Source organism: Perognathus longimembris, chromosome 8 (genome assembly GCF_023159225.1).
Source record: "Perognathus longimembris pacificus isolate PPM17 chromosome 8, ASM2315922v1, whole genome shotgun sequence".
NCBI lineage: Eukaryota > Metazoa > Chordata > Mammalia > Rodentia > Heteromyidae > Perognathus > Perognathus longimembris.
In genome coordinates this window covers 20,085,373-20,110,621 of record NC_063168.1, presented here as the reverse complement: position 1 = coordinate 20,110,621, position 25,249 = coordinate 20,085,373, and the positions used below count along the sequence as shown (strand labels likewise).

Here is a 25,249-nt window from a genome sequence, read left to right as displayed (position 1 = left end):
GTCACAGTCCGGTGTCCCATTCCTGCTTCACTTCCAGTAGTGACTCTGGCCCGGGCTGGGGCCCCCTGTCGCCTCAGGACTGTTCTTTGTCCTGGGACTGGAGTGGGCTGGGAATGTGACTAAGGAAGTCTTGAGCCATTAGAGCCTGGGGGCAACTCAGTAGGCAAACCCAGTCCCTCTTAGATGTTTTCCACCAGGCCCATGTTGAAATGATTATCTAAAACAATAGCTCATGTCCTTTCTTCCACAACCCTTCCGGAGCTCATTATAGGACCAGATTGGCAAGTGTCGCCTTTTCTGGGAGGACCCTTTCTCCAGAGGTCACCCCGGGAGGTATGTCCTAGGGTGACAGGCACTCCTACTCAGCATGGGGTGGGGGGGACAGTGCGGGTGTTTTGGTCAGTCATTAGGGAGAGGGACCCTCCCTCAGGGTGGCCCAGCACCTGCAGTTCACACTGCCTGTCCTTGCTCAGGTCTGGTACCGGCGCCCGAATGCTGTTCGTTTTCCTGTGGTGGAGGCTGACATTAGATTAAATACCAGCTGTCACTGGTGAGTTCTGCCCAGATTTTCCACTCCTGAATGCATCCTTTCAACAGGTGTCTGGTGACACAGGCCCAGGAGGCCCTGTCTGCCCCACAGATGTTAGGCTCTAGCCACAAAACCAGAAAAGCCCTGGGGGGGGGGGGGCAGGGGGGACTGTGTCCAGATTTCACTGAAAATAGAGCTTTCCAGGGTTGCTGACTAAGGTGTTTTCTTTCCAAACCTCTGAAGCAGTAAACAGATTGCAAATTAGGGGGGAGTTACAAGATAGTAGCTTCCTATCTTCCCTGCAGGACATGGGGCACTGGTGGCCCAGGAAGGTGATTATGTTGGGGGGAGGGAGATGGAGAGGGCATAGATGCCAAGACTAGTGTTAGGTTGTTAGGTTCAGGCCTCGTTATTAAGCCAACATTTTATTCTAGCAGGAGGTGGAAATGCTGGGCTCTGTCATTCATCTAAGCCAGTAGGTTAATGATTTGCACCCAGATCAAAGTCCAAGCTCTCTAGGCAACTAGGCAAAAAGCAAAGCCTAGAGCTGGGTGCTGGTGGTGCATGCCAGAAATCCGAGCGGCTCAGGAGGCAGAGATCTCAGAAATGTGGTTTGAAGCCAGCCTGGGCAGGAAAGACCATGATGCTTATCTGTAGCTAACTACCAGAAAAAGCTGGAAGTGGAGTTATGGATCAAGTGCTTGAGAGCTAAGGGACAGTGTCTGGGCTCTGAGTTCAAGCCCCAATACTGGCACACACAAGAAAGTCAGCAAATTGCAGGCCTGCTCAAGCACTCCGTGTGGTATTTCCTGGAAGTATAATGCATGGTGGGAACTCTTCCTGGGACTTTCTCACTGAGCAGAAACAGCGACTGCACAAAAATGCCTCCCTTGGCTTCTACCCATGGCTTCAATTGGTAAAGGTGAGCCCTTCTGGGGCTTTGGTAGGAATCCTGCTGGCTTTCGGGTTCAGAACCACAGCAAACAGGACCAGCTCCACTTTCCCTCTCTCCAATCACACTCAACCATGCCTGTTTCACCACCAGCTCCAACAGGGAAAGCCATCTTTGGCTAACAGAGAAAAGGAGTGAGATCAATAGGACGCCGGAAGCTGATGGCTGCTCGGGCACCATCCACAGTGACTGTGCGTCAGCCTTTGGGTACCCTTGGCACATCAGTTGGAGTTCAATGGCTCTGTTATAACGTCTGCTGACATCGTCTTTTGGGGGGTGTCAAGGTGAATGTGGTCTCTGGTCCCTGCTCAGGTCTGCTCAGACACTGAGCAGTGCCCTCTGTCTCGTGGCCCTGCACTCGGCCCTCTCTGTGGGCCGATGGCTTCCAGGTTTGGCAGTACCTCCTGTGGAGCTGTGTAGATCTTTTGTTTGGTGTGGCTTTTATTGAGGCAAGGGCTTGCGATGCAGCCTGAGTTAGCTTTGAGCTCATAACCTTCCTGCTTCTGCTTCCCAACTGCTGGAATTATAGGTGTGCACCACCACACTTGGCTTTCACTGGTGAAACACACTCACCTGGCCGTATGGGTATGGAACTGTACCTCAGGAGAGGTTTACCTGCTGTTTGTACAAGCCAGGGACTACCGGAATTTGGAAACCTTGTGGAGTTGAAGGTAGGTTTCAGGAGATTGTCTGAGTTTGGTGACTGAGCAAATATATTTTTATTGGAAGGGTTGGGAGGAATTTCATATCAAACTTAGAGGTAGAGTTAACAGTATCCACAGGCAAAGCACAGATTCTAGAAGGATGACTGTCCGTTTTCCTGAGCAGTTTAGGTCTCCAGTGTTAGAAGCATCACAGTGGAAGTCTGTGTCCCAGGCACTGGCACTGGATTGGGGGGTGGGAGGGGGAGGGGGCGACAGACATGAGGCAGACAAGCTCTGCTCTGAAGGAGCTCCAGCCAGAGGGAGAAGCCGCAAGGTGGCAGAAGACACCACAGCCTCATCCCTCCTCCAAACTAATACTCTGTTTAAGTGTCATCCAGATCTGGAGGGCAAAACTCTCCTGCTTCCTGGCTCTGATTTGGGGGCAGTTCTGGAGTTTCCTCACTAGTAAACAGGGAGAAGACCTATTGGGGTTAGTAGAAGGATTGGGAGACTGGGCATAGGCCCAGTGGCCGACACTGTGTGTCACTCTTAGTTTCATTATGAGTGTTATATGGTCAGTAGGGTTTGCAAAGCACCTTGGGAAGTTGCAGGGCCTGCTCTGTCTCATGGTGGTGAATCAGAAAGGCTCCCCAAAGCAATGACACCAGCTAAAGGGTAAGCAAGGCTTTCTCCTGGGAGGGAAGCTGGCCTGGGTCAGCTTCCATAGTATTGGGTAGCCGTTAAGCAGCCTATGCGCCAAGTGTGATGAGAAAGCCCTGCTCCGGGGAGGGGCTCCTGGGAGCGGTTTGGAAAGCACTGGGGCAGCTTACCCTCCAGCCCTAGAAGCCTATGATTCTTTAAGGTTTCTTCTTTAGTGTTTTGTTTGTTTTGTTTAGGGCCCTGGAGATTGAACCCAGGGTGCTGTGCATGCTAAATATTCACTCTCCTCCAAGCCACACCCCCAACTCTCAGCCCACCTTTTTGATTCTATGGATTCCGATTCCTCCTGACACGGAGACTCTAACAAGTTCTGGCAAGAGACAGCCAAGATCTTTTGGTTAGCTAGTGGCAGAGCAGTAGCTACCACACAACTCTGATGCTCCTTCTTCCTCATCTCTACTTCTACCCACGATTATCTTAGCAATGTTCCACCAACATCTCTAAAAAAAATCCTGTCCGCAACAGGGTCTCCTCCTCCTTGGAAAATCATTGGGAAGCAGCAGATCTACTCTGCGACATTGCGTCCTGAGACAATGGTTCTGACATCCATTTCTCTGGCTGAGATGTGGGAGATGTGAGCCCGACTTAGGTTCCCTCAATGGTCTGTTCTGTATTTCCTTAGTACCCGAATCCACCCACTTCAAGATGGCCTCCCAGAATGAAGTCATTTCCTAGGTTCTTCAGCTAGGTATGATGCTGCCACTAAGTTCTGACTAGTAGACTGTGAGTGGAAGTCTGTATGCCTCAAGGAAAGTCTGAGTGCAAAAGAGAACTTTGTCACCCTTTCATCCGTGATGGCCAGGGTGCTGGGGGGTGGGGGAAGGGGAATGGAAAGCAAGGAGATTTCGCTTCAGTCAACATTATCATTTTCATCCTCTCCATCAATGATTTTAAGAGCATTATTTCATTCATCACTAGTAAAAAGAATCCAGCCCTTCCAACAGTAGGGCACATCTCAATTCCAGAGAAATTAAAATGTGACAAAAGGATGACTCTTATTACACAAAATGCATGCAGTATTTTAGATTTTTATTCCTCACTGCTAAGCCTAATCCTGATTCAAAAAATGAAGGAATGAAAAGATGGCACATTCTAAATAAAAAACATCACAATCATGTAGAGGACAGGAGTTTGTCAGAAATAACTCACAGCAACATAACCGAATTTCGGCACGTTTTCCCCTCTGCTTCACTCTGGTGTGGATTGGGCTGTCTGTCTGGATTTGGCCACAGTGTGGGATGAGACCTCCGGTGTGTGCAGGGATTTTAGAATGGGACGGACACAGCTGACTGCTACACCAGTGTGAGGGTTGGTTAAGTGGGACTCCTGCTCCTTGGCTTCTTCTCTCCAACTCTTCAGGTTCTTCTTTTCCTGCAGGACTGTGAGAAGGTTCGGTAGCTGCTGCCAGAGCAGCTGATGACCAGAAACAGATAGGTAACACTCACTCAGCTGGAATCCCAGGGAGGTGCTCGAGGCCTCCCCCCCCACCCCGCAGCCACCAGAAAGTCCCATGAGTATTTGTGGTACAGTTTGAGGCTAGGTGGCTGCAGATTATTTTTGGTCATCACTATTGAAAGACTGACTTTAACCTAGGACAATCCAATAGTAGGGCCTGTTGTGATTAAAACAGCAAGGACCATTATGACATACAACAGGCAAGACTGGCTTACTTAGAAGTAGTTATAACAGGAAATATTTTGTGAGTCATTAAAATAAGGGCACCTGATTGTTTTCCAATAACAAGTTCCTTTCTCTAGTCCCTGGGACTTCATAGAGACTTCGTTGCAGCTATGATGCAGCTATCACTTCTGACTGCGGATCTTGCATCTCCCCTCATTTATTATTTTTTATTCATAGACTGGGTCTGGCTATGTTGCCCAGACCAGCCTTGAACTTGGGATCCTCCTGCCTTGGCCTCCCAAATGTCAGATGGGTGTGCACATTGTTTATTGAATATGTCAACTCTATGAAGTATTGGTCTTATCTTTCAGAGTGAATATAATTCAAGCTTAGAGACTGAGTAGCTTTTTTTATAACACATAATAAGCAGATTTGTTAAAGTTCTGCTGAGATCTTAAGGTACCTTCTACATTTGGGAAGAAGACATTCAGAATGTCTTCCTTGGATGAAAAAAGTCTGGGAAGTGGGAGATGTCTGGGCACTGTGTCGTGCTAGGCCATACTTACATGACACTCAGGGGAGTGTTGCTGTTGCTCTATATGCTGGCAACCAGGAGCCTGTCAGGTAGAGGGGCAAGAGCCCACTGGGGCATTCCTGTTTAAGATGAGGAAAGCTGCTAACAGATGGCCCGTGCCTTTTGAAATTATCATGGGGCTTTTTGTCTGAAAAAAATTCTAAAATTACTTTTTAGAAATTATCTGCTCACCTTAAATTTCTTTCATGCATACATTTCCTTGGAAGGGGAAAAAACTCCCTACAAATCCCTAATTAACCACCAATATTCTGAAGACAGTGTTATAATGAATCATGAGAAGTATTTTATGGTTTTTTTTTTTTTCCAGTCCTGGGCCTTGGACTCAGGGCCCAGAGCTCTGTTCTTGGCTTCTTTTTGCTCAATGCTAGCACTCTGCCACTTGAGCCACAGCGCTTCATGTATACGAGGCAAGCACTCTTGCCACTAGGCCATATTCCTAGCCGATTTCTTGTTCTACATATAAAAACAGCTCAGCTACTGAAAGTGCTGATCTAATTCTTATAGGCCAGTTCTAAATTTTTCTGATTTCAAAAAGTACAAGTCCTGGGATTGGGAATGTAGCTTAGCGGTAGAGTGCTTGCCTAGCCTGCATGAAGCCCTGGGTTCGATTCCTCAGCAACACAGAGAAAAAGCTGGAAGTGGTGCTGTGGCTTAAGTGGCAGACTGCTAGCCTTGAGCAAAAGGAAGCCAGGGACAGTGCTCAGGCCCTGAGTTCAAGCCCGAGGACTGGCCGAAAAAAAAAAAAGTACAAGTCCTATCAAATGATTTTCTCTTGAGTAAACTACATTAATTACATTTCCCCTCAGATACCAAAATACAAAGGCAGCAGGCTAAATTTCTTTTAAATTATTTTATTTTTGTGTAAGCTAAAAGGAAATTTACACACTGAAATCTCAAAAGACCTTGGGCATGCACATTAACCTTGTTAGAGGTTCTTCTACATGTCTCTCTTTTTTCCATAGGAATTTCCCCAAACATTTAAAACCCATAGTTTTTACTGTATATACAGCCTAAACCATAGCAATCTATGATTATGTCATTTTACACTGTGCAAAATCCTCAAAAAAATAGTGGTACAATAGAACAAAAATCAGTACAAGAAAATTTCATTGTAAGACATTCATAAAACTTGGTCCTTCAAATCAAAGAGACTTAAAACAGACACAATCGCTTTAGACCGCTCCAATCAAGTTCTGACAATGATCTATACCCTATAGCAAAAAGAGCCATCGATGAGGTATCTAGCAAAAGGTCAAATAGCAATATGCCAGATTGAAAAGATTTTAAAAAGAGCCCCAAAATGTTAACCAAGGCCAGATCTGAAACAAACCCATCACACACAAAATTTAAAAAAAAATTAACTAGGGACTTTGGACCTTATTTATGATAGCAAAAGCAATTAATTCAACATATGATATGAAAAATTAAGAGGACATTCAATGCAACCAGAAAAGACTGAAGGGGATTTCAGACAGTGGAGATTTGAGTTTTTAATTTTTTTTTATTTCAAAAGTTTTGTAAGAAGGACACCACCAGTGTATTTCACAAAGACATAAATGTATACACCCCAGCAACACAAAAAGAATAAATCTTCAAAAATGTTCATCCCCGATTATTTACATTTTTTTCTAATATAAATTTAGGACTTCAGTATGTAAATAAATATACATTACTATGTATACCTTTCTAGTGCGGCTTACCAACAAATCAGCTGACGTTGAATTTTTTTTTTTTTAATTAGAGCAGTATGCTTTTGATGGTAGGAAGGGGAAGAGGAGAGGAAAAGGATCTGAAACTGTCCAGTTCAGCCCGTGACCAGTTGGCCTATTCTTGGGAGCTTGTGGAAGGTGTTAAGGTGGCAGGGAACATCAACACCTTGGCATGCATGAATGTCAGGTCAGGAAGGCTGGCAATCACCTTGACGGCTTCTTCACTCAAGTGCTCTTCTCTTTTTGGTTTCCTATCAACAAATGAAAAAAAGACAAGTGTGTTAATGGGACTTTGCTATAGGGTGGAGGGGGAAAAGCCATTCTTAGGATAGGGAGTTAGCAATCTTTGGTACTTAAGCAAAGACTGGCACTCCCTCTGCCATGTGTGCCTTTTGTGCCCCATGCTGAGTTTCTTATGAAGAACAACAAATGGGCTGCTTTTGTATTTTGGTTAGGGCTAGCACATACAGACAATCACATGCCCTAGACACAAGTATAGCTCAGCTTTGCTTAAGGCTATAGGTATCTGTCCAGGCAATAGTGTACAGTAGTACAATGGTGTTAAGGCCCTAATAACACTCCATCTATTTGGATTTCCCACTGTCACTCTGTGAAAATTGGGAGGCAGGCAAGATCTTTACCTCTAATGGGCTTTGAGATGACATGTATTTTACTACACTCAACCCCCTCCCCCCGCCCCACCCCGTGAGCAGTTTTTGGCCTAACACAGATATGCAAAATGCATGCTAAGCCAGGTTGTCCATTAGATGAGCTGTAGGAAATGTCAGTCAAATGTGACTCAAATGAGGTAATGTAGAAAATGTCACTCAAATGTGACTCAAAATGAGACTCAAATGTGACTCAAATTCATCACGACTACAACCCAAACTGCACTTTTTAGAATGTTAAATATGTTGAAGGCATAGTTGTTGTTTTTTTATAGCCATACGGGTATCTTTACATACAGATTAATTTTAGACCAAAGATAATTTTAAATTGAAGACAGAAAGCCCAATTTTCTTCTAAGTATACCTATCTAAATTTTTAGGTGAGACATGGTGGCTCATGGGAGGATTGGGAGGATAACAATTCATGGCCAGAGCAAAAGTCAGTGAGAACCCCTTGCCCTGCAACTCAACCAATAAGCTAGATGTGGTGACGCATGCCTGTCAATCCTTGCTATACTTGAGGCCACAGGTAAGAAGATCTTTGAGATTGGCCTGAGAAAAAATCGAAGACCTTATCTAAATAAGAGACATAATGAAAGGGGCTGGGGATATGGCCTAGTGGCAAGAGTGCTTGTCTCCTATACATGAGCCCTGGGTTTGATTCCCCAGCTCCACATATACAGAAAATGGCCAGAAGTGGCGCTGTGGCTCAAGTGGCAGAGTGCTAGCATTGAGCAAAAAGAAGCCAGGGACAGTTCTCAGACCCTGAGTTCAATCCCCAGGACTGGCAAAAAAAAAAAAAAAAAAAAAAAAAAGACATAATGAAAGCTAATAAGGACTAGGAGTATGACTCAAGTGGTTAAAAAAAAAAGTGCAAAGCACTGAATTCAAATAGCAGTGTCACACAAACAAAAACCACACCCCCAAAACTGTCAAAATGGTGGCAAAACCATTAAGTGGAGCTAAATATTTACATCATTCCTAAATCAAACCAGTACATTGCTTTCTAGTCTCAAAGAGAAAAATGAGATGTTATAACAGATGAGGTTAGCTTCTCACAAATGGTCATCTTAGCATCAGTAACAACAAAGTTAGGCAATGTCAACTGTCTTCTGACGTGACCTCTAATGAGTCCAGCCCCTTAAGACTTAATATACAATCTCCAATTTACAGAGGACATTAGGGGACTAGGACTATAATAAATATAACTTCAAGGATACAAAAAGACAAATCCAGATCTTAGGAGATTCTGTGGGACAACCTGGCTGGTACTTTTGACAGTGTTAATAAACAGAAAAAAACCAATAAGCCAGGTGCCTGTAGCTCATGCCTGTAATCCTAGCTACTCAGGAGGCTGAGATCTGAGGATCCTAGCTCAAAGCCAGCCCAGGCAGTAAAGTCTATGAGACTCCTTATCTCCAATGAACCATCAGAAAACTGAAGTAGTAGAGCATTAGCCTTGAGCAAAAAGAGCTCAGGAACAGTGCCCAGGCCCTGAGTTCAAACCTCACAAATAACAAAACAAAAACAAACACAAAAAGGATGGAGGGGGGCTGGGAATATGGCCTAGTGGTAGAGTATTTGTCTCATATACATGAAGCCCTGAGTTCGATTCCTTAGCACCACATATATAGAAAAGGCCAGAAGTGGTGCTGTGGCTCAAGTGGCAGAGTGCTAGCCTTGAGCAAAAAGAAGCCAGGGATAGTGCTCAGACCCTGAGTTCAAGCCCTAAGACTGGCAAAAAAAAAAAAAAAAAAAAGAAAAGGATGGAGGGTGTAAGGTCAGCCGAGGAGGGCTCCATGCAGATGCCCCCCACCTGGTTAAGTTTCCAACCAGTTCCCTGGTAACTGGAATACCTAGAGGCAGTTACTTACTTCCCCCTTCCCTGAGGTCACATCCTAATCTACCTCCCCCTCCCCCCACAGATAAGGCAGGGATGGGGGGGGCACCCCTTCTCTTTGGCCATGCATCATCACAGACACAGGCTAGCAGTACAGCAATAAACTTTCTCTCCTGCCTGAATACTGCTTGGCGTTCTCCTTTATTGGATACCTACTTTAATAAACCTAACAGAGGGGATAGGCTAGCTTAGAAGGAACTTGGGAACCACAGCAGCTGGGAAAAAGTCTGGATTGAATATTGTATTGGTTTGTACAAAATAGGAACAAACTCAGTTAGATGCAAATCACTGAGTATAACAGGTTTAATTCAGTATAGATTATATCTTATTTTTGGCTAAAGGATATAGATATGAATTTACATGGAAAAGAGACTTGAAAAAATACACACCAAGGAGTCATAGTGATTTAAGTGTTAAGAATATACAACTTTAATTTTCTATCTTCCTACAACATGACTTCACTGCTTTTATAAGTTAAAAAAATAGCTATTTGACACAATAACAAATGAGACTGTCTAGATCAATTTCCCCTCTTGTGGCATACAGCTGGAATGGGCTTCAACCAAGAAACAGTGGGTAAAAATTATTACAGGCTTTAAAAAACAAACAAACAAACAAACACAAACTACTGTTACATTTTAGAGGAACTACCTGGAGGCAATGTGAAGTTATACTTTCAAAATTCACATAATTTACATCTGTGTATTTGCACTTATGAGATACATATGCCAGTCTTCATAGGTAAGAACCTAATTTTGATCTTTATTCTCATGGGTGAAAAGACAAAGGACAAAGGGTAAACCAATGCAACAGCTACACTCACAAGACATGATGTTAGAAATGAACTTTACAACTTGGAGGGAGGTCAGGAGGGAAAGTGGAAGAAAACAAGGGAGGGGGTAACTGTTTGACAAGAAATGTACTCATTGTCTTACTTACTTATGTAAGTGTAACCCCACGGTACATCACCTATACAATAAAATACTAAAAAATTTACCAATGCAAGGTTGATTAGTTTGGTAGAATGGAAATAGTTCTTGCAGAATTCTGCAAAGTTCTATTTGAAAATATTTCTATAACAAAATATTTTATTATAGATTTATGTATCAATCTATACTAACAAAATTTATTGATACAATAAAAAGACTTCATTTTGTAAACAGAATACAACTGGAAGGCCAGGAAGAAACTTGTATGTTTCTATATCCATTTCCTCATATATAACAAGTATACTTAGATCTTTCCAAAATGCTAGGACAACTGTATATATTATATACATGTGAAGAGAATGGACCCTCTATGTTACAACATATAAAAAATTCATAAATGGATCAGATCTAAATTTGAGTTGAACTCTTTTTTTTTTTTTTTTTTTTGCCAGTCCTGGGCCTTGGACTCAGGGCCTGAGCACTGTCCCTGGCTTCTTCCCGCTCAAGGCTAGCACTCTGCCACTTGAGCCACAGCGCCGCTTCTGGCCGTTTTCTGTATATGGGGTGCTGGGGAATCGAACCTAGGGCCTCGTGTATCCGAGGCAGGCACTCTTGCCACTAGGCTATATCCCCAGCCCCTGAGTTGAACTCTTCTAAGAGTTCTAAAAGAACATGTAGGTATAAATCTTCCTGAATTAGGCAATGGTTTCTTAGACCTAAAGTAAAGCAACAAAAGAGAAAAAAAAAACATAAAAATTGGGCTCCATCAAAATGAAAACTTTTTGTTTTAATAGATGCTATATAGAAAAAGAAAAGATAACCTGCAGAATGGGAGAAAAAAACATGCAGATTATACAGCTGATAAAAGTCTCGTGTTTGTAATTTATAAGGAACTCTTCCAAATTATATAACTTAAAAAGAGGCAAAGGGCCTGAGTGATGTTTCTCCAAAAGAAGATATACACATGGTCAATGGCACCTGAAAAGATGCTCAATATTGCCGGCCACCAAGAAAATGCCAGCAAATACCATTTCAAATCCACTAGGATGGCTATTACCTAAAAGAAAGACAGTAACAAGTGTTCGTAAGAATGTGAAGTTGGAAAGCTCGTATTATTGGTGAGACTCTTTTTTTCTTTTTAAAAATTTGTTATTATAAAAGTGATTCCCGGGGCTGGGAATATGGCCTAGTGGCAAGAGTGCTTGCCTCATATACATGAAACCCTGGGTTCGATTCCCCAGCACTACATAGATAGAAAATGGCCAGAAGTGGTGCTGTGGCTCAAGTGGCAGAGTGCTAGCCTTGAGCAAAAAGAAGCCAGGGACAGTGCTCAGGCCCGAGTCCAAGCTCCAGAACTGGTCCAAAAAAAAAAAAAAAAAAAAAAGGGATGCCCAGAGGGATTACCATTTCTTAAGTCAGGTAAGGAGTACATTGGAAAATGTCATCCCTTCCTTTGCATCCAGTCCGTGCACCCCCAAACAAGTTGTATTGTTCATTGTACTGCACCAGTGCTGCATTTGTCCACCCTTTGCTATTGTTGGGACTTTAAATACTAATATTAAGACTTAAGGATATCTGAACTTCTCACTATTTTCAAACAGCATATTTTCCTCAAAGCAAAACAGAAAATTGGCACACCATGCTTTCAGTTTCTGTGTGTGTGTGTGTGTGTGTGTGTGTGTGTGTGTGTGTGTATAGAGAGAGAGTATGTGAATGAGAGAGAGTCTGTTTGAGAGTCCTGGGCTTGAACTCAGGGCCTGGACATTTTTGCTAAAGGCTAGTGGCTCTATCATTTGAGCCACAACTCCACTTCTGGCTTTTTGGAGGCTAAATGAAGAAGAGTCTTACAGACTTTTCTGCCAGGGCTAACTTTAAACCACAATACTCAGATTTCAGCCTCCTTACCTTAGTAGCTAAGGACTATAAGCATGAGGCACCACTGCCTGGCTGGGTCTTGTACTTTTTGCCTAGGGCTATAGCCTTGGATTCTGATTGTCTTACCTATGGCTTCTATAGCCAGGGTAAAGATATATGCTAAAATGCCCTGGCTCATTGATTGAGCTGGGAAGGTCACACTAACTGTTTGCTCAGGGTGGCCTGCTACTGAAATCTTCCTGATCTTAGTCTCCTGAGTAGCTGGGATTATAAGGTAGGAACACCATGCCTAGCTTATTTTGTTTCAGATATGAAGTTGGGGCTAAGAATGTAGGTTAGTGGTCCAATCTACCTACTATTTGTAAGCCAAATTAAGTTTTGATCCATAGTACCTTAATAAAAAGACAACTGCCAGAGATAATTTACTGCAACGACACCATTGCTTCTAGGATGTGTATGATAGCTTTATTAGCTCATTGTTTTAGTTGAGAATAAGAGAAAAATGAGAAAGAGTGACAGGGGTTGAGAAAGCCCTCTAGTATATACACAGTATGTTTCAAAGGTGAGTTTAAAAATGAGGAGAGCAGGCTAACATGGCTTGGAGCTCCTCCTAATGGTACAAGGAGTAATTTTCATCACTGGAACTGAAGAGATAGTAGGGCTGTCTCAGGAACAGCTTGACAGTGAGGATATCAGGTTGTTTTTGAAGTCCCACAGTGTATTTATCTGCTTTTAGTTAACATATATGGAGAAGAAGTAGATGAGAAATTAGGATGAGAGTGTCAAGCTGAAGATTTGGAAAGAGCTGGTGAAATGTCTGTACCAAGTCCATGATAGGCGCGCTTACAAGAAGGTCCATTTAGCAGGAGGCATCGGCAGTGCCAAGTGGCACCATGGTGACTTGCTGCAATGGAGGGAGTCTGTGGACACAGAGGACCTGCCTGACTTCAGGCTACAAACCTATTCTAGGGAAAAGTAATAGCTGTTGATTTAATGAATACTGCATACAAGATAGTTTATTCTTCATTTATTTTTTTATGTGGATCATGGGGCTTGAACTCAGGACCTGGGTGCTGGCCCTGAGCTTCTTTTGCTCTGCCACTTGAGCCATGGCTCTATTTATAGCTTGTGGGTAGTTAATTGGAGTGGCAGAGACTTTCCTGACCAGGCTGGCTTTGAACCTTGATCCTCAGATTTCAGCCTGAGTAGCTAGTAGCTAGCTGAGTAGCTAGTATTACAGACATGAACCACTGGTGCCTGGCCCAATATGCCTCCTTGAAATGCTCATGAATTATGGACTTGCGATGCAGAGCTGGCAGGTCAACCAACCAGTACTTGATCTCTTCCACAAGTAATGTCCTGGCTCATTATGACTGCCTTTCTAATTGGAACTGGCTTATTCCATTGCTTACTTGCGTCAAACTAAAGGTTTTGTGAATCCTATGCAAGAGGCCCTGTCTATGGTTCCAACACTGGGAGGTAACTGCTTCTCTAAAGGCTATGTCCTTAAGAGGCTCCCAGGAAGCTTGGGAAGGGATGGTCTCACAGAGGCCTGGGGATTTCGCTCTAAGGAAGAGTGCCTGTCTAGGGAGGCTTCATACCTCAACCAGTGAAAATCTGAAAATCTGAGTGGCCATTTATCCTACCTAGGTTAGCTTGGAAGAAATACAATTAGCCTAGGTGCATGCGCTATGATGATCCTAGTAATAATCATAAAGGGAAAGAGAAATGTTTCTACAATGACTTCAAGATCTCAATACTTAATCAGAATAATTTTCTCATCAATGGGGCTTTTCTACAAAGTTGGGGGAATTGGGAAAAGGAAAGGAAAAGCAAAATAACATCTGTCAGTCCTTTCCAGTCTTATGAAGTATAACAATGCTTTAACGAAGTTCATCATTAGACATAATTTGGTAATATTTACTTAGGCATGTGTTGGCTTTAAAAAAATAGTTTAATATAACATCCGGAAACACTGCCAATTTACATACTTTTTGCCTTTGGGCTGTATTAACTCAGAATTCAACATCAGAGTATAATTAACACTACCTGTTTATTTACCTGGTAGATGTGCTTGTCTTCTCTACTGTGGACATGAGTCTTGCAAATGCATCAGTCACTTTGAGGCTTGAGGTGGAAAGTTCCAGCTTAGAAGTTGTTAACTCATACAACTCGGGATCCACACCTTGTAGTATGAAATGACAGTCAGTAATGGCAAGCTGCCTGGGTTATTCAACTAGCCACAAGCTAAGATGCAGCAATGTTCTGCAAACATCTGAGTCTCTTACAAGTTCAACGCATTTTTAGAACACTGTGATACTGTGTTTATTTTTTAAATTACAAACTCTCCTATAAAACAGGAAAGTACTTTTGGACCACATTTATCTTAAAATTCATGGAGTACCTGCTTCCCAAATATTTTAAAAATTTCTACCTTGTATAGAAAACACTCAGCTTTGGATTGTTGTCAGTGTTTCACAAATAGAAACCCTATTTTTAAACTCATAATTTTTAACTGGTATAGTATGCTCCCTTTTGAGCCTTCCTTTCCACACTTCCCCAGTCATTTTTTTTCATTATTTTCTTCCACAGCAAGAGACTTGGAAGCTAATATAAAACCTCAAACATGGTAAATGATTTGGTTATTCTAAATATGACTGTATTTACTTAAAATATTATAAACATATTAAAGACATGAACTATTATTCAAAGAATCAAATGACCATATTTTTCTTTCTTCAGGTAAGAGGTGGGAAGGAAAAATATTTTCAGAAAAAGTGGCATCAAAGCACTACTCTAACATGAAAATTCTTGCTTCCAGATTAATTTCTATTGTTTCATATCTACATTTAGCAGCCTATAGTTCAAATATCTAGTTATAAGAATTCAAAAGGAAGCTATTTCGAGAATTGAAATGTAAAAGTCTATAATTAAAAAAATCCTCCCCATCTTCATGAAAATTATTTATATTTTTTATATTAGTAATATAGATTTACATTAAATGATTACAGAAATACCAGAAAAGTTAAGATATTTTGAACTCTAAACTTTGGGTAATAAATATACTCACATAAAAATGTTTCTAATCCTATATTCTCCTTGGTTCTACCAAATTAGAGTAGAAACTCCAGTATTTTTATACTATATAGAAAAGTAGACTGTAAAAAATGTTTTGCTCAGCATTGCATGCATATATATATATATATATATATATATATACACACACACACAGATATATGTATCTTTAACTTTTACTTTTTGGGGAGAGGGGAGATATAGGCATTTAAGTTGCCCATGTTGGTCTTGAACTCCTTGGCTAAAATGACCCTTCCATCCCAGCCTCCCAGGTAGTTGGGACTATAGGTATGCATGGTTGTGCCTGGTTCGTTTTATTTCTTTTTTAAAAGTCCTGCAAGATTGGATTATAATCAACCTATTATCTATAACAGGTCTATATTTACATTAACACATTCCCTCCTTTTAGGATACTTCAAGATAAAAAAAACCCAACAAACCATCCAACTGGCTTCTTTCTCTGTAGGTGACTAGCAAATAATAAACATAGATCTCAGATGTTTCCAGAAATTGAACAAGCAAAAGCAGCTTCCATAGTTACCAAGTCCAACAGGGGAGGAAGGCTATAGAAAATGTACGTTGACTCTCCCGGGTTCTTAATATTTCACTAAGGTATAGTTTCAAAGTGTACTTATTAACTGGCTTCTGTGTTTCTACAGTAAGTGCATGGACTGCATTTAAAGCACAAATGTAGAAAATCAAATGCCTGAAAGGGTTCAATCAACCCCAAGCATTTTTCCTCCTCTACTATTAAAAGTTAGATTCCAAGCAACCAAAGTTTAAGTTGATGTCTAATCATATAATGCAGAATAAGCAACTGCATTCTGACTGGCATCAGGTAAGTGCGAGGAAAATCTTAGTTGGGCTTATTAGATACTGGCCACTTGGCTGTCATGTAGTAAAGTGGCACACTAAAAATATGGCAACAGCAACAACAACCAAAAAAACCCCAAAGCTCACTCCCTCATCTACCCTTTGCTCAACCAATAAATATAACCAAAGGACTCTTAAAATCCACCATAACAAATAGGGTTAAAGTCTTCTGAAACAAAGCAATTACCTACTATACTGTAATAATTGGAGAGTACTTTTTTTTAATGAAAGTTTTTTCCCCCACAGAACCTTAATGAGGCATAGTTTAATTACATAATTAAAGCTAGCCAACCAAGGTCTATGCCAGCCTCTTAAGAATCACACACAAAATAACCGCAAGCTAAGACAAAATGACTTTCCCAGAAACAAGTCAGAAAAAGTGCAAGCAGGTGGTAAAATGTCACTAAGACAGGTGTTGACACCTGTAGCTTGATGGTAAGTTTTAACAAAACCCAACAGCAATAAAAAGAAGCCAAAGTAAATCTATTATAATCAAATTTATATAGCAGCTAGAGCATATTAATGGAAATACTCAATAGAAATATTTAAAAGGCTCCAACTAAAAGAGGACTGAGTTTTGACTGTGCTAATTCCACTCTCATTATAGCTCTATGCTTTTCAAACTGCTTGCTCTTTGTGCAGCTGTGTACACTGAGCCTGACTGCTAGCTCAATTCTTTAATGTTGCCAAGTTATTTGTGTGCCTATGGATGGCTTTAAAATGAGTTTTTATGTAAGCAAAAATTAAATCTAAATCAAGTTTTACATATCCAAAAGAAAAAAGTGACCTCATTTAAAATGTAATACAGGTCATAACTAAATAGCAGCAAATTTTAAGTGGGAGTTTAAGAATTCTTGGGAATATATTAATAAGCAAATTTCCCTCTTATAATCGCAATTTTTTGGCTGCTCCCTTTTATTCCATTAAGTATTACAAAATGTCATACAATGCTGGGTCATTCCAAAGATCAAATCAGTATGTAATTTAAGTAAATAGTAAATACTGTCTTGAAGTCAGGAGCAGACACAGATTAGGTTTTTAAATATAGTTGTAAAATCTTTAAAACAAAGAAAAAGGGAGTGAGGGGCTTAGACTTGAAGAAAATGCAGAGGGCCAGGGGCTTCCAAGGGCATTTTCCTAACCAGATCTGAGAAGGGCATCCGGGGTCCCAGCTTGTCCTCCACTGACTTTGTAACTCTCCCTGTATATTCCAGTATGACTCCTAAACTGTTGCAAGTGGGTGACTATAGTCTACCAGAGGAACAGAACAAAGGCTGCAAATTCCCAGTTACTAGGCTGGCTGTGAAACTGGCCACTGGTGGGGCACAGAGGGAACCTTGCTGTGCACTCAGGAACCAGCACTCATATAGCACCCAGTGGCTGGCTGATGATTGATGGGCATGATTGATGACTAGATCACCACTTGGGATAACAAGGACTCATTAAAATAAAAGAATATGTAACATAAAAATGACATTATAATCTCAATATTTTATTTAGTTAGAAAATGACAAAGTACATTTGTTCTTAGGTCAATAAACTAAGCTTTTGTAGGGCTGAACAATACAGCACTCCAATAAGTTTGAATTTCTATCTTTTACTAACTTATAACAATTATTTTCCAATATTCTGTTAACTTTTATTTTCCTCTATGAAAAACTAGCAGTATATTTTCTATTTAAGAGCTACATAAAACTAGTATTTCTGTGCAGGAGTATATAAATTATGTGCTAGACTCTAACATTCTGGAACCTAATTATGTACTTTAACAGCACTAATAAACAAAATGCTAGAATTTGTGAAGTTTATATCATTACAGTTACTATGTAAAGTCTTTCTTGTGTGGTTCTGGTCCTGGGGCTTGAACTCAGGTCCTGTGCACTGTCTCCTTGAGGTTTTTTGCTCAAGGCTAGAACTTTACTACTTGAGCCACGGATCCACTTTCAGCTTTTTTTGGTAGTCAATAGGAGATCAGCCCACAAACTTTCCTGCCTAGGCTGGCTTTTGAACTGTGATCCTCAGATTTCAGCTTCCAGAGTAGCTAGGATTACAGTGTTAAGACATTATGCTTGATTACTAAAAATACATAAAAATACATTTTCTACTTTAGAGAGGGTGAAAAAAACTTGCCGTAACTGTCTTAAGGACATTAGGCCTGTATTATCCTAGCAACTACTGTCAGCTTTGAGTATTATACTGGGGCTTTTCTTAAAATATATTTCACTGAAGTTATTTGTTGTAGTCAGATACTAGAAAATGACAGTTAGACGAAAGTATTCAAAAGACATAGAGAATACAATCTGTTTCCTTGTTTATAGGAAAGTCGTGTTGTGGTCATGCTTTTAGTAAATCAAGTAGAATTGTGGTTTTAACACTCTGCTGACCTGGGATTGTGGTGCTGCTGCTAGAGCTACTGTCATCCACGGGCCCAAAGAAATCAAGGTTCAGAAGAGTGGAACCTCCACTAGCTTGGAATTCAGTGACCGTGTTGGTAGGCAGCCACACAGAAGGTAAGCCAAGGGAGGAGGGGTTATGTGTAAAAAGGGGTAAGACACACACTTGAACATGCAGGTTATAATTAGTAATCATTACACATCTTAAAAAAATCAACATTAAAACAATGTGTACAGTATTAGTTTTTCATCACTAAGGACATTTCTAAAGTAACAGTTTAATTCAATGTACATTTTCTCATGTACAATGTAAAGAATGTAACACTCAGTAAAGTTTTGGTTAGTTCAGTTCTCTCAAAACTGAAAGCCAGACCAGAAAGACCATGGGGAAAGCGTACCCGTTAAAGGGAAACAATACTGTAATCTCAACCCAACATTGAACCACTGTACATGCCCAAATCAACCTTTCATGTTAGTGATGCTGGTTCCTAATGATTAAAAACAACAACAAAGCTGTCAGTTTTAGGACACACACCAATCCATCAACTTAAGTTTATTTTTATAACATAATAAGGAGTGCCATAACTGCCCTGCCCTAATGCACAAGCTGTACTGTTCCCCTTTAACTCTGCAACAGCAATCAGAAATAGTATACAGTTTTAAAGAAGTTTTTTTGTTAATAAAAAGCACTATGATTTGACTGAAGACACCAGACAACATCAAAAAGTGCATCCAGGCTTTCCTTCACTGCGATGTTATTCAATCGGATGCTTTCCAGATATCCTAGGACCCCAGCTATAAGGCAAAACTCAGTGTTTTAGACAATGGCAATGCTAATTGCCACTGAGATGACGATGATAGGTGTTCTATACAATGACTCCATCATTTAAGTAGCACAGGAGTAGGAGTAACTATATCTCAGGGTCCACTGGAAACTTAGGGTGTCACCGGTAGCAACTAACATTGTATGTTAAAGACCCTGTATGACTAGAACAAGTTACTCCTTTTTCAGAATTTTCTATTAAAGCCACAAGCAACACCAGTGATCTCTGGAACTGCCTTACTGGAGATAAGTTTTAAAAAGGGATCAAGAAAATCATTCAGTTTCCATTTGCATACAAGTGCTCTATAAAATATTATTAAGTCTGAAGACTACTTTGAGTCAAATATGGATTTATCTGCATACTTTTTTTTGGTTAAATAATTGTGCTTTGAAGCAGCCTGTAGCCACAAGACTTTGCATCCAAAACAAAACAAAACAACCCCCCCTAAAACACCATAAAGTAAAACTACAGAAAAAAACAGACACAAATTTTCCCTAGCTAAAATATCATTTAAACCAACTAGATGTTTGGAAAAAATAGACTTATTTCTGCTTCAAGATAAAGAAATTAAGACTTTACCTTGCTAATACTATCTATATGTGGACACTGATACTGTTGATAATAGCAACAGTTACTATTCAGAAAGAAAGCCTGAATTTCCAAAGATAAGAATAAGAAGTTATGTTCAAACAAAAAAAGGAAATCAGCAGAGAGAAGTTTGTCTGAACTTTGTAGCTTTCTTAGCTCTAGCTCTGGTGCTAGAGGCTCTAGGGAGAGACGTACCATCTAAAGGGTTAGTAAGGCCGCTGCTACTCCAGTCAAACTGGACGGGAGGTAGAGACTCCTAGAGTTGAAAACCAAAAAATCACAATTAATCAGTACAGGTGTAACAACAAGAATCCTTAAAAAAAACAAACAAAAAAAACCTACTATAAATATTAGGCAAGGAAGTACCTATAGACAAAATTGGGATAATTTACAATTTCAGGTTACTTGCAAATATTAACACGAACTGAAACTGCAAAATTTATAAATAGTTCATGTGAGAAGTGGAACTATATTAAGTTTTTAATTAAATTTATAGACTTATTCTATGTCAAGATTGCAATGTATTCACAAATCACCATTTAAACTATTAGAATGCTTACAAGAAAAATACTTTTAAAATTCACTAGTAATTACATTTTTTTAAGGGCTAGTCATTTAAAATTTCTTAACATAAAATATAATTCCATAAAGTATCATACTGGAAGTGAACTAAATTGTTAGTGTAACCACCAAGTAATTAATTGTATGATCTTATATAATTAATTTACTTCCTTTCCTACATATAAAATGGCAAGGGTCAAAGTCCAAGGTCTCTAGTTCTTTACAACTTTCAAATCCCCTCTCCTCCCCCCCCTCTCATGCCAGCATTATGGCTTGAACTCAGGGTGCTCGTGCTCCACTGGCACTCTACTACTTGAACCACACCTCCAACCTAACTCACTGCTGGTTAAATGGAGCTAGAGTCTCTTGGACTGCCTTTGAACCACCACTCTGATCTCAGCCTCCTAAATAGCTAGGATTATAAGGTTAAGCTACTGGTACCAGGCATAAATTTCGTATTTCCAAAGAAATTATGGGCCAATAAATGGAACCTACATTTTTTAAAAGTGTTGATTTCAGAAATTTAATTGATTAGTTATTCTTTTACCTTTGTTGGAGACAGTCTCACTATGTTGTAGGGTAGTCTCAAGCTTGTGATCTTCTTGCCTCAGCCTGCTAGGTGCTGAGATGGCAAGTCCACAATACTTTGCCAGATGTTTATTTTAGTCAAGTTCTCTGACATAGAAATGACTTAATCAGATATAAGATTTTTTTTTCTTTTGAGGCATGCACTTGCCATGTAGTCCAGGCTGGACTTGAACTCATAGATTGGATTCCCAAGTATTGAGATTACAGGTATGTACTATCACCCAAGGCCAGAATTTTTAAGATAATGAAAAAGAATTCTCAGAACTAACCTAGGTTTTAAGATGTCATAACTGCTAAATTCAGCAAGATAAACAGATGAGGAAAAGTTGGTATTTTTGTTTGTCTCTCTTGCTTTGAAGACAGTTAATTTGTATATTATTAGAATCTACAGTTGCCTTTTTATTGTTTGATATTACTTACTACTATGCTTTTTTATAAGGTAGGCATTATACTTTATACTTTGTTTTCTTTTTTGGTAAAGAAACTGTTTTCTATAGTACAGGAGCATTTTTTCCTATGATAATCCCATTCTGATACCTGGGTTACCAGTGATAGAAACATTTTGTATACATCAAATTGACATTTAGTAGAAATATCTGGAGGTTGAGGAATGTATACACTAAGTGTAACATTAACACTAAGGGTACAGAGGCCACAGCTAGTAGAGGAGAGGGGAGTATTGACTATTATAGTTCTTCATGATAGAGATGAAAGCGTTCTGTATGTTGATTGCTCAGAGGGTTAGGTGAATCTGCTTATGTGATAAAGTGATACAGATATATAGATATATATGTATATATACATATATACATATATATACTATACCAATATTATATTCCTGGTTTTTATGTGGTACTATAATTATGTAAGATATAACCATGGGAGACACTGGTGAAAGGCACATAGGATGTCTCTGTACTATCCTTGCAACATCCTGTGAATCTATAATTATTTCAAGTAAGTTAAAAATAATTCTGGAGAAATCATAGTTAATAACCTACCAGAAGATTAACTAAATTCAACTTATTTCACTTTGGGGTAAGTTAGGAAGATGGAAAACAGAATACCTAAGCAAAACAAACAAAAAAACTAATGACATTTCACAAGAAGTAAGGCAATGGCTTTCAGCAATGTACTATGAATGATTATTATAGGGACCAAAAAGCATTAAGGACACAAAGTCATAACATAAAAGCAGGGAAACTGGAGAAGGGAGATTTTTGGTTTCTAGGCCTAGATGCCACTGATTTATGATTCTGAGTAATCATATAGCCTTTCCAAATAAGTTTTCTTATTGAAAAAACAAAGAATGGAATCAGATAATCATATTTTCTTCTCGTTTTAAAATCCTGACTCACAAGTAAAATAGTCCCATCAAGTGGCTCAAGGGAGGAAGCTGCTTGTGGTGACTGGATAACTCTAGTCAAGGCTGACTCTCCTGCAGTGAACAGTGTGGTTTAGTAATAATTGTGCTGACAGGGGCATCAAAAATGGCTCCATGAATGCCTCTGAAATTCAGTAGATAAAATAAACAGACAAAAGATATTGCTATTTATTAAACAAGCTACTATTACATTTGAACTATCTTTCAAAGTAACAGTAGCTTAGAAAAAAAATCTAATGATTTGGAAATAGGGTCTTGCTATATATAGTGCGGGCTGGCTTCCAAGCCTCCTGGACCTGAGCCTCCTGAGTTCAGGACTGCAGGTCTGTGTCACCATGTCCAACTTGTTAAGTTAGTAACAGGCTTTGTAATTATTTGTTTACCCAGACAAGATCTTGCTCTACAGTCCAGTCTGGCTTGGAACTTGCTAAATAGCTACATTGACCTTGAATTCATGATCTGCCTTCAGCCTTCTAAGAACTAAAATTATAAGCATGCATCACCATGCCTGGCTAATAATAAGCCTTTTAGTTTCCTAGTAGGAGATGCAATGATTATGTGATTGACAAATCCAAGCCAAATTGGTGATAAAAACCATGTCACTGGATAGCCAAACTAGGATAGAATAGGCAGATCCAAAAGTATGCAGTCATCATGGAAATTATAACAACTGTGCTAAGTTTGAAAGCCACTGTAACACTAAGAATACATGTTTTATTGGGAAAAAAAGAAAAATGAGGTACTAGGCAAGTCTTTCCCAACACAATTGGTTCAGCTTCTAACTGCATAGGCCATAGATGTTTCAGTTGAAAAATAACTGGGAAGATTTAACAGTACTACTGCATGGCCAAAAATTATAATTAAAATTATATATAGTACACCAAAAACTAGAGGTAAGGAATCTCACTTTATGTAAGGACAATCTTTACAATGTACTTTGGATGTTTTAATTTTGACATGAATAAGAATAATGAGAGTGAAACAGAGAGAGAGATAGAGACAGAGACAGAGAGAGGAGAGAGGAGAGAGAGAAAGAGAGAGAGAGAAAGAGCAATGGTCATATAATTCAGTTATGGAGGTCAGATACCTCAGCACAAAATTCTAAATTAACATATATTTTTCATTAGGTCATCCAGAATATACTTTTAGTCAAGTCTAAATTAAGTTATATAAGAAAGATGAAAGCTATAAGGTATGATAAGAATGAAATACAGAGAATCTTATCAATCAGGCAAAAATGACAGGCAATAGTCAACTCCTATAAAATAGGTGATAGTTTATGGGGCTGAACATGTGGAAGTAGTTGAATGGAGGAGGAAGAGAGGCAGGAAGCAAGCAAAACAAGCAATATGTATATTATGAAAGCTCTATTTTCAATCAATGAACTAAGTACTTACTTTCCTAATAAATAACACTATAGGAATAAGAATGTCAATCAAGGTAGAAATAGAAATACACTGAGGGAGAGGGAATTTTAGAATCTGCCTGGATAGGGCAGGCCTATGAGAATAGTTGATGGCAGAGGGCAGGATCAGGAAGGTAGTAATCCAGGACAGATTCTACCTACTGAGAGAGATGTTTTGTCCAAACCATCTTTTTTTTTTTTTTTTTTTGACCAGTCCTGGGCCTCGGACTCAGGGCCTGAGCACCTTCCCTGGCTTCTTCCTGCTCAAGGCTAGCACTCTGCCACCTGAGCCACAGCGCCCCTTCTGGTCGTTTTCCACATATGTGGTGCTGGGGAATGGAACCAAGAGCTTCATGTGTAGGAGGCAAGCAGTCTTGCCACTAGGCCATATTCCCAGCCCCGAAACCATCTTTTTTGCTGCCCAATCATCAATAAATCCAGGCACTGTACTCACCAGGCTCCCTTGCCCACTAATTCTGTACCAATAATAATCTAACTTCAAGAATGAACCATAGTCTAGGAATGTGGGTTAGTGGTAGAGTACTTACTTGCCTTGCATGCATGAAGCCCTGGGTTCAATCCCTCAGTACCACATAAACAGAAAAGGCCAGAAATGGTGCTGTAGCTCAAGTGGTAGAGTGCTAGCCTTGAGCACAGAGAGGTTTAGGGACAGTGCCTAGGCCCTGAATTCAAGACCCAGGACCAGAAAAAAGAATGAACCGTAGGGTTAGACCTGTAGTTTACATATTATTTTCTAATGTATGTTCTTCAAAACATTAGTTCTGCAGGGTTAGGGATTCCCTACCCCACTGCTAAAAGGGTCCTGGTGACCAAGTAAATTTGAGAAATGTACGTGATGTGCATTTTCAAGTATGATTATGAAGACATGATATAAAGTATTTTCCAGATTTTACCCTAGAAACTTACTGGAGTGATTGCTGGGGACTAGTGTTCAATAGAACATGTTAGGAAAAAAGCTGTCTAAATAAGTCTTTTTTTTAAAATGTTAGATATAATTGAAGGTATTTAAGGTTAATAAATGACACATAGTACAAGTACATAGTACATCTTTTGGAAATGGTAATGTTCACTTCCAAGTTTTTACCCTCTAAAAGTAGGCAAACAAAAACAGTCAATTTTTTTCCCCAGATAAAAAGTGAGAGAACCAGGTGCTGGTGGCTCATGCCTAAAATCCTAGCTATTCTAAAGACCTGGAGGATTGAGCTTTGAAGCCGGCCAGGGCAAGAGAGACTGGGAGACTCCATCTTCAATTAACCAGCAAAATGCCAGACTAGAGGTGTGGCTCAAGTAGTAGAGCACCAGGTGAGCAAAAAATGCTGAGAGCTCAAAGCCATGAGTTCATGTCCTAGTATAAGCACAAAAATAAGTGAGAACTATGTAATAAAGAGTGGGCTAA

The 25,249-nt window shown here is 40.0% G+C and overlaps 1 protein-coding gene across 5 annotated transcripts in view; it reads right to left on the bottom strand.

Annotated features, from left to right (window-relative positions):
• Nucleotides 1-5,895: 5,895 nt before the first annotated feature.
• The window catches only part of Aftph (aftiphilin), a 64,049-nt gene continuing 44,695 nt past the window's right edge, over nt 5,896-25,249 (bottom strand). For 3 of the 5 annotated variants that reach the window (XM_048352614.1, XM_048352613.1, XM_048352615.1), the window contains 3 exons: nt 20,090-20,150; nt 14,203-14,326; nt 5,896-7,020 (listed from right to left, as the gene is read on the bottom strand). In XM_048352614.1, coding sequence (XP_048208571.1) covers nt 6,885-7,020; nt 14,203-14,326; nt 20,090-20,150 — 321 coding nt within the window. In that variant the 3' untranslated portion in view covers nt 5,896-6,884. Of the gene's footprint in view, nt 7,021-14,198; nt 14,327-18,187; nt 18,558-20,089; nt 20,151-25,249 lie in introns of those variants that run through there. The other 2 variants (XM_048352617.1, XM_048352616.1) reach the window with 2 other exon arrangements.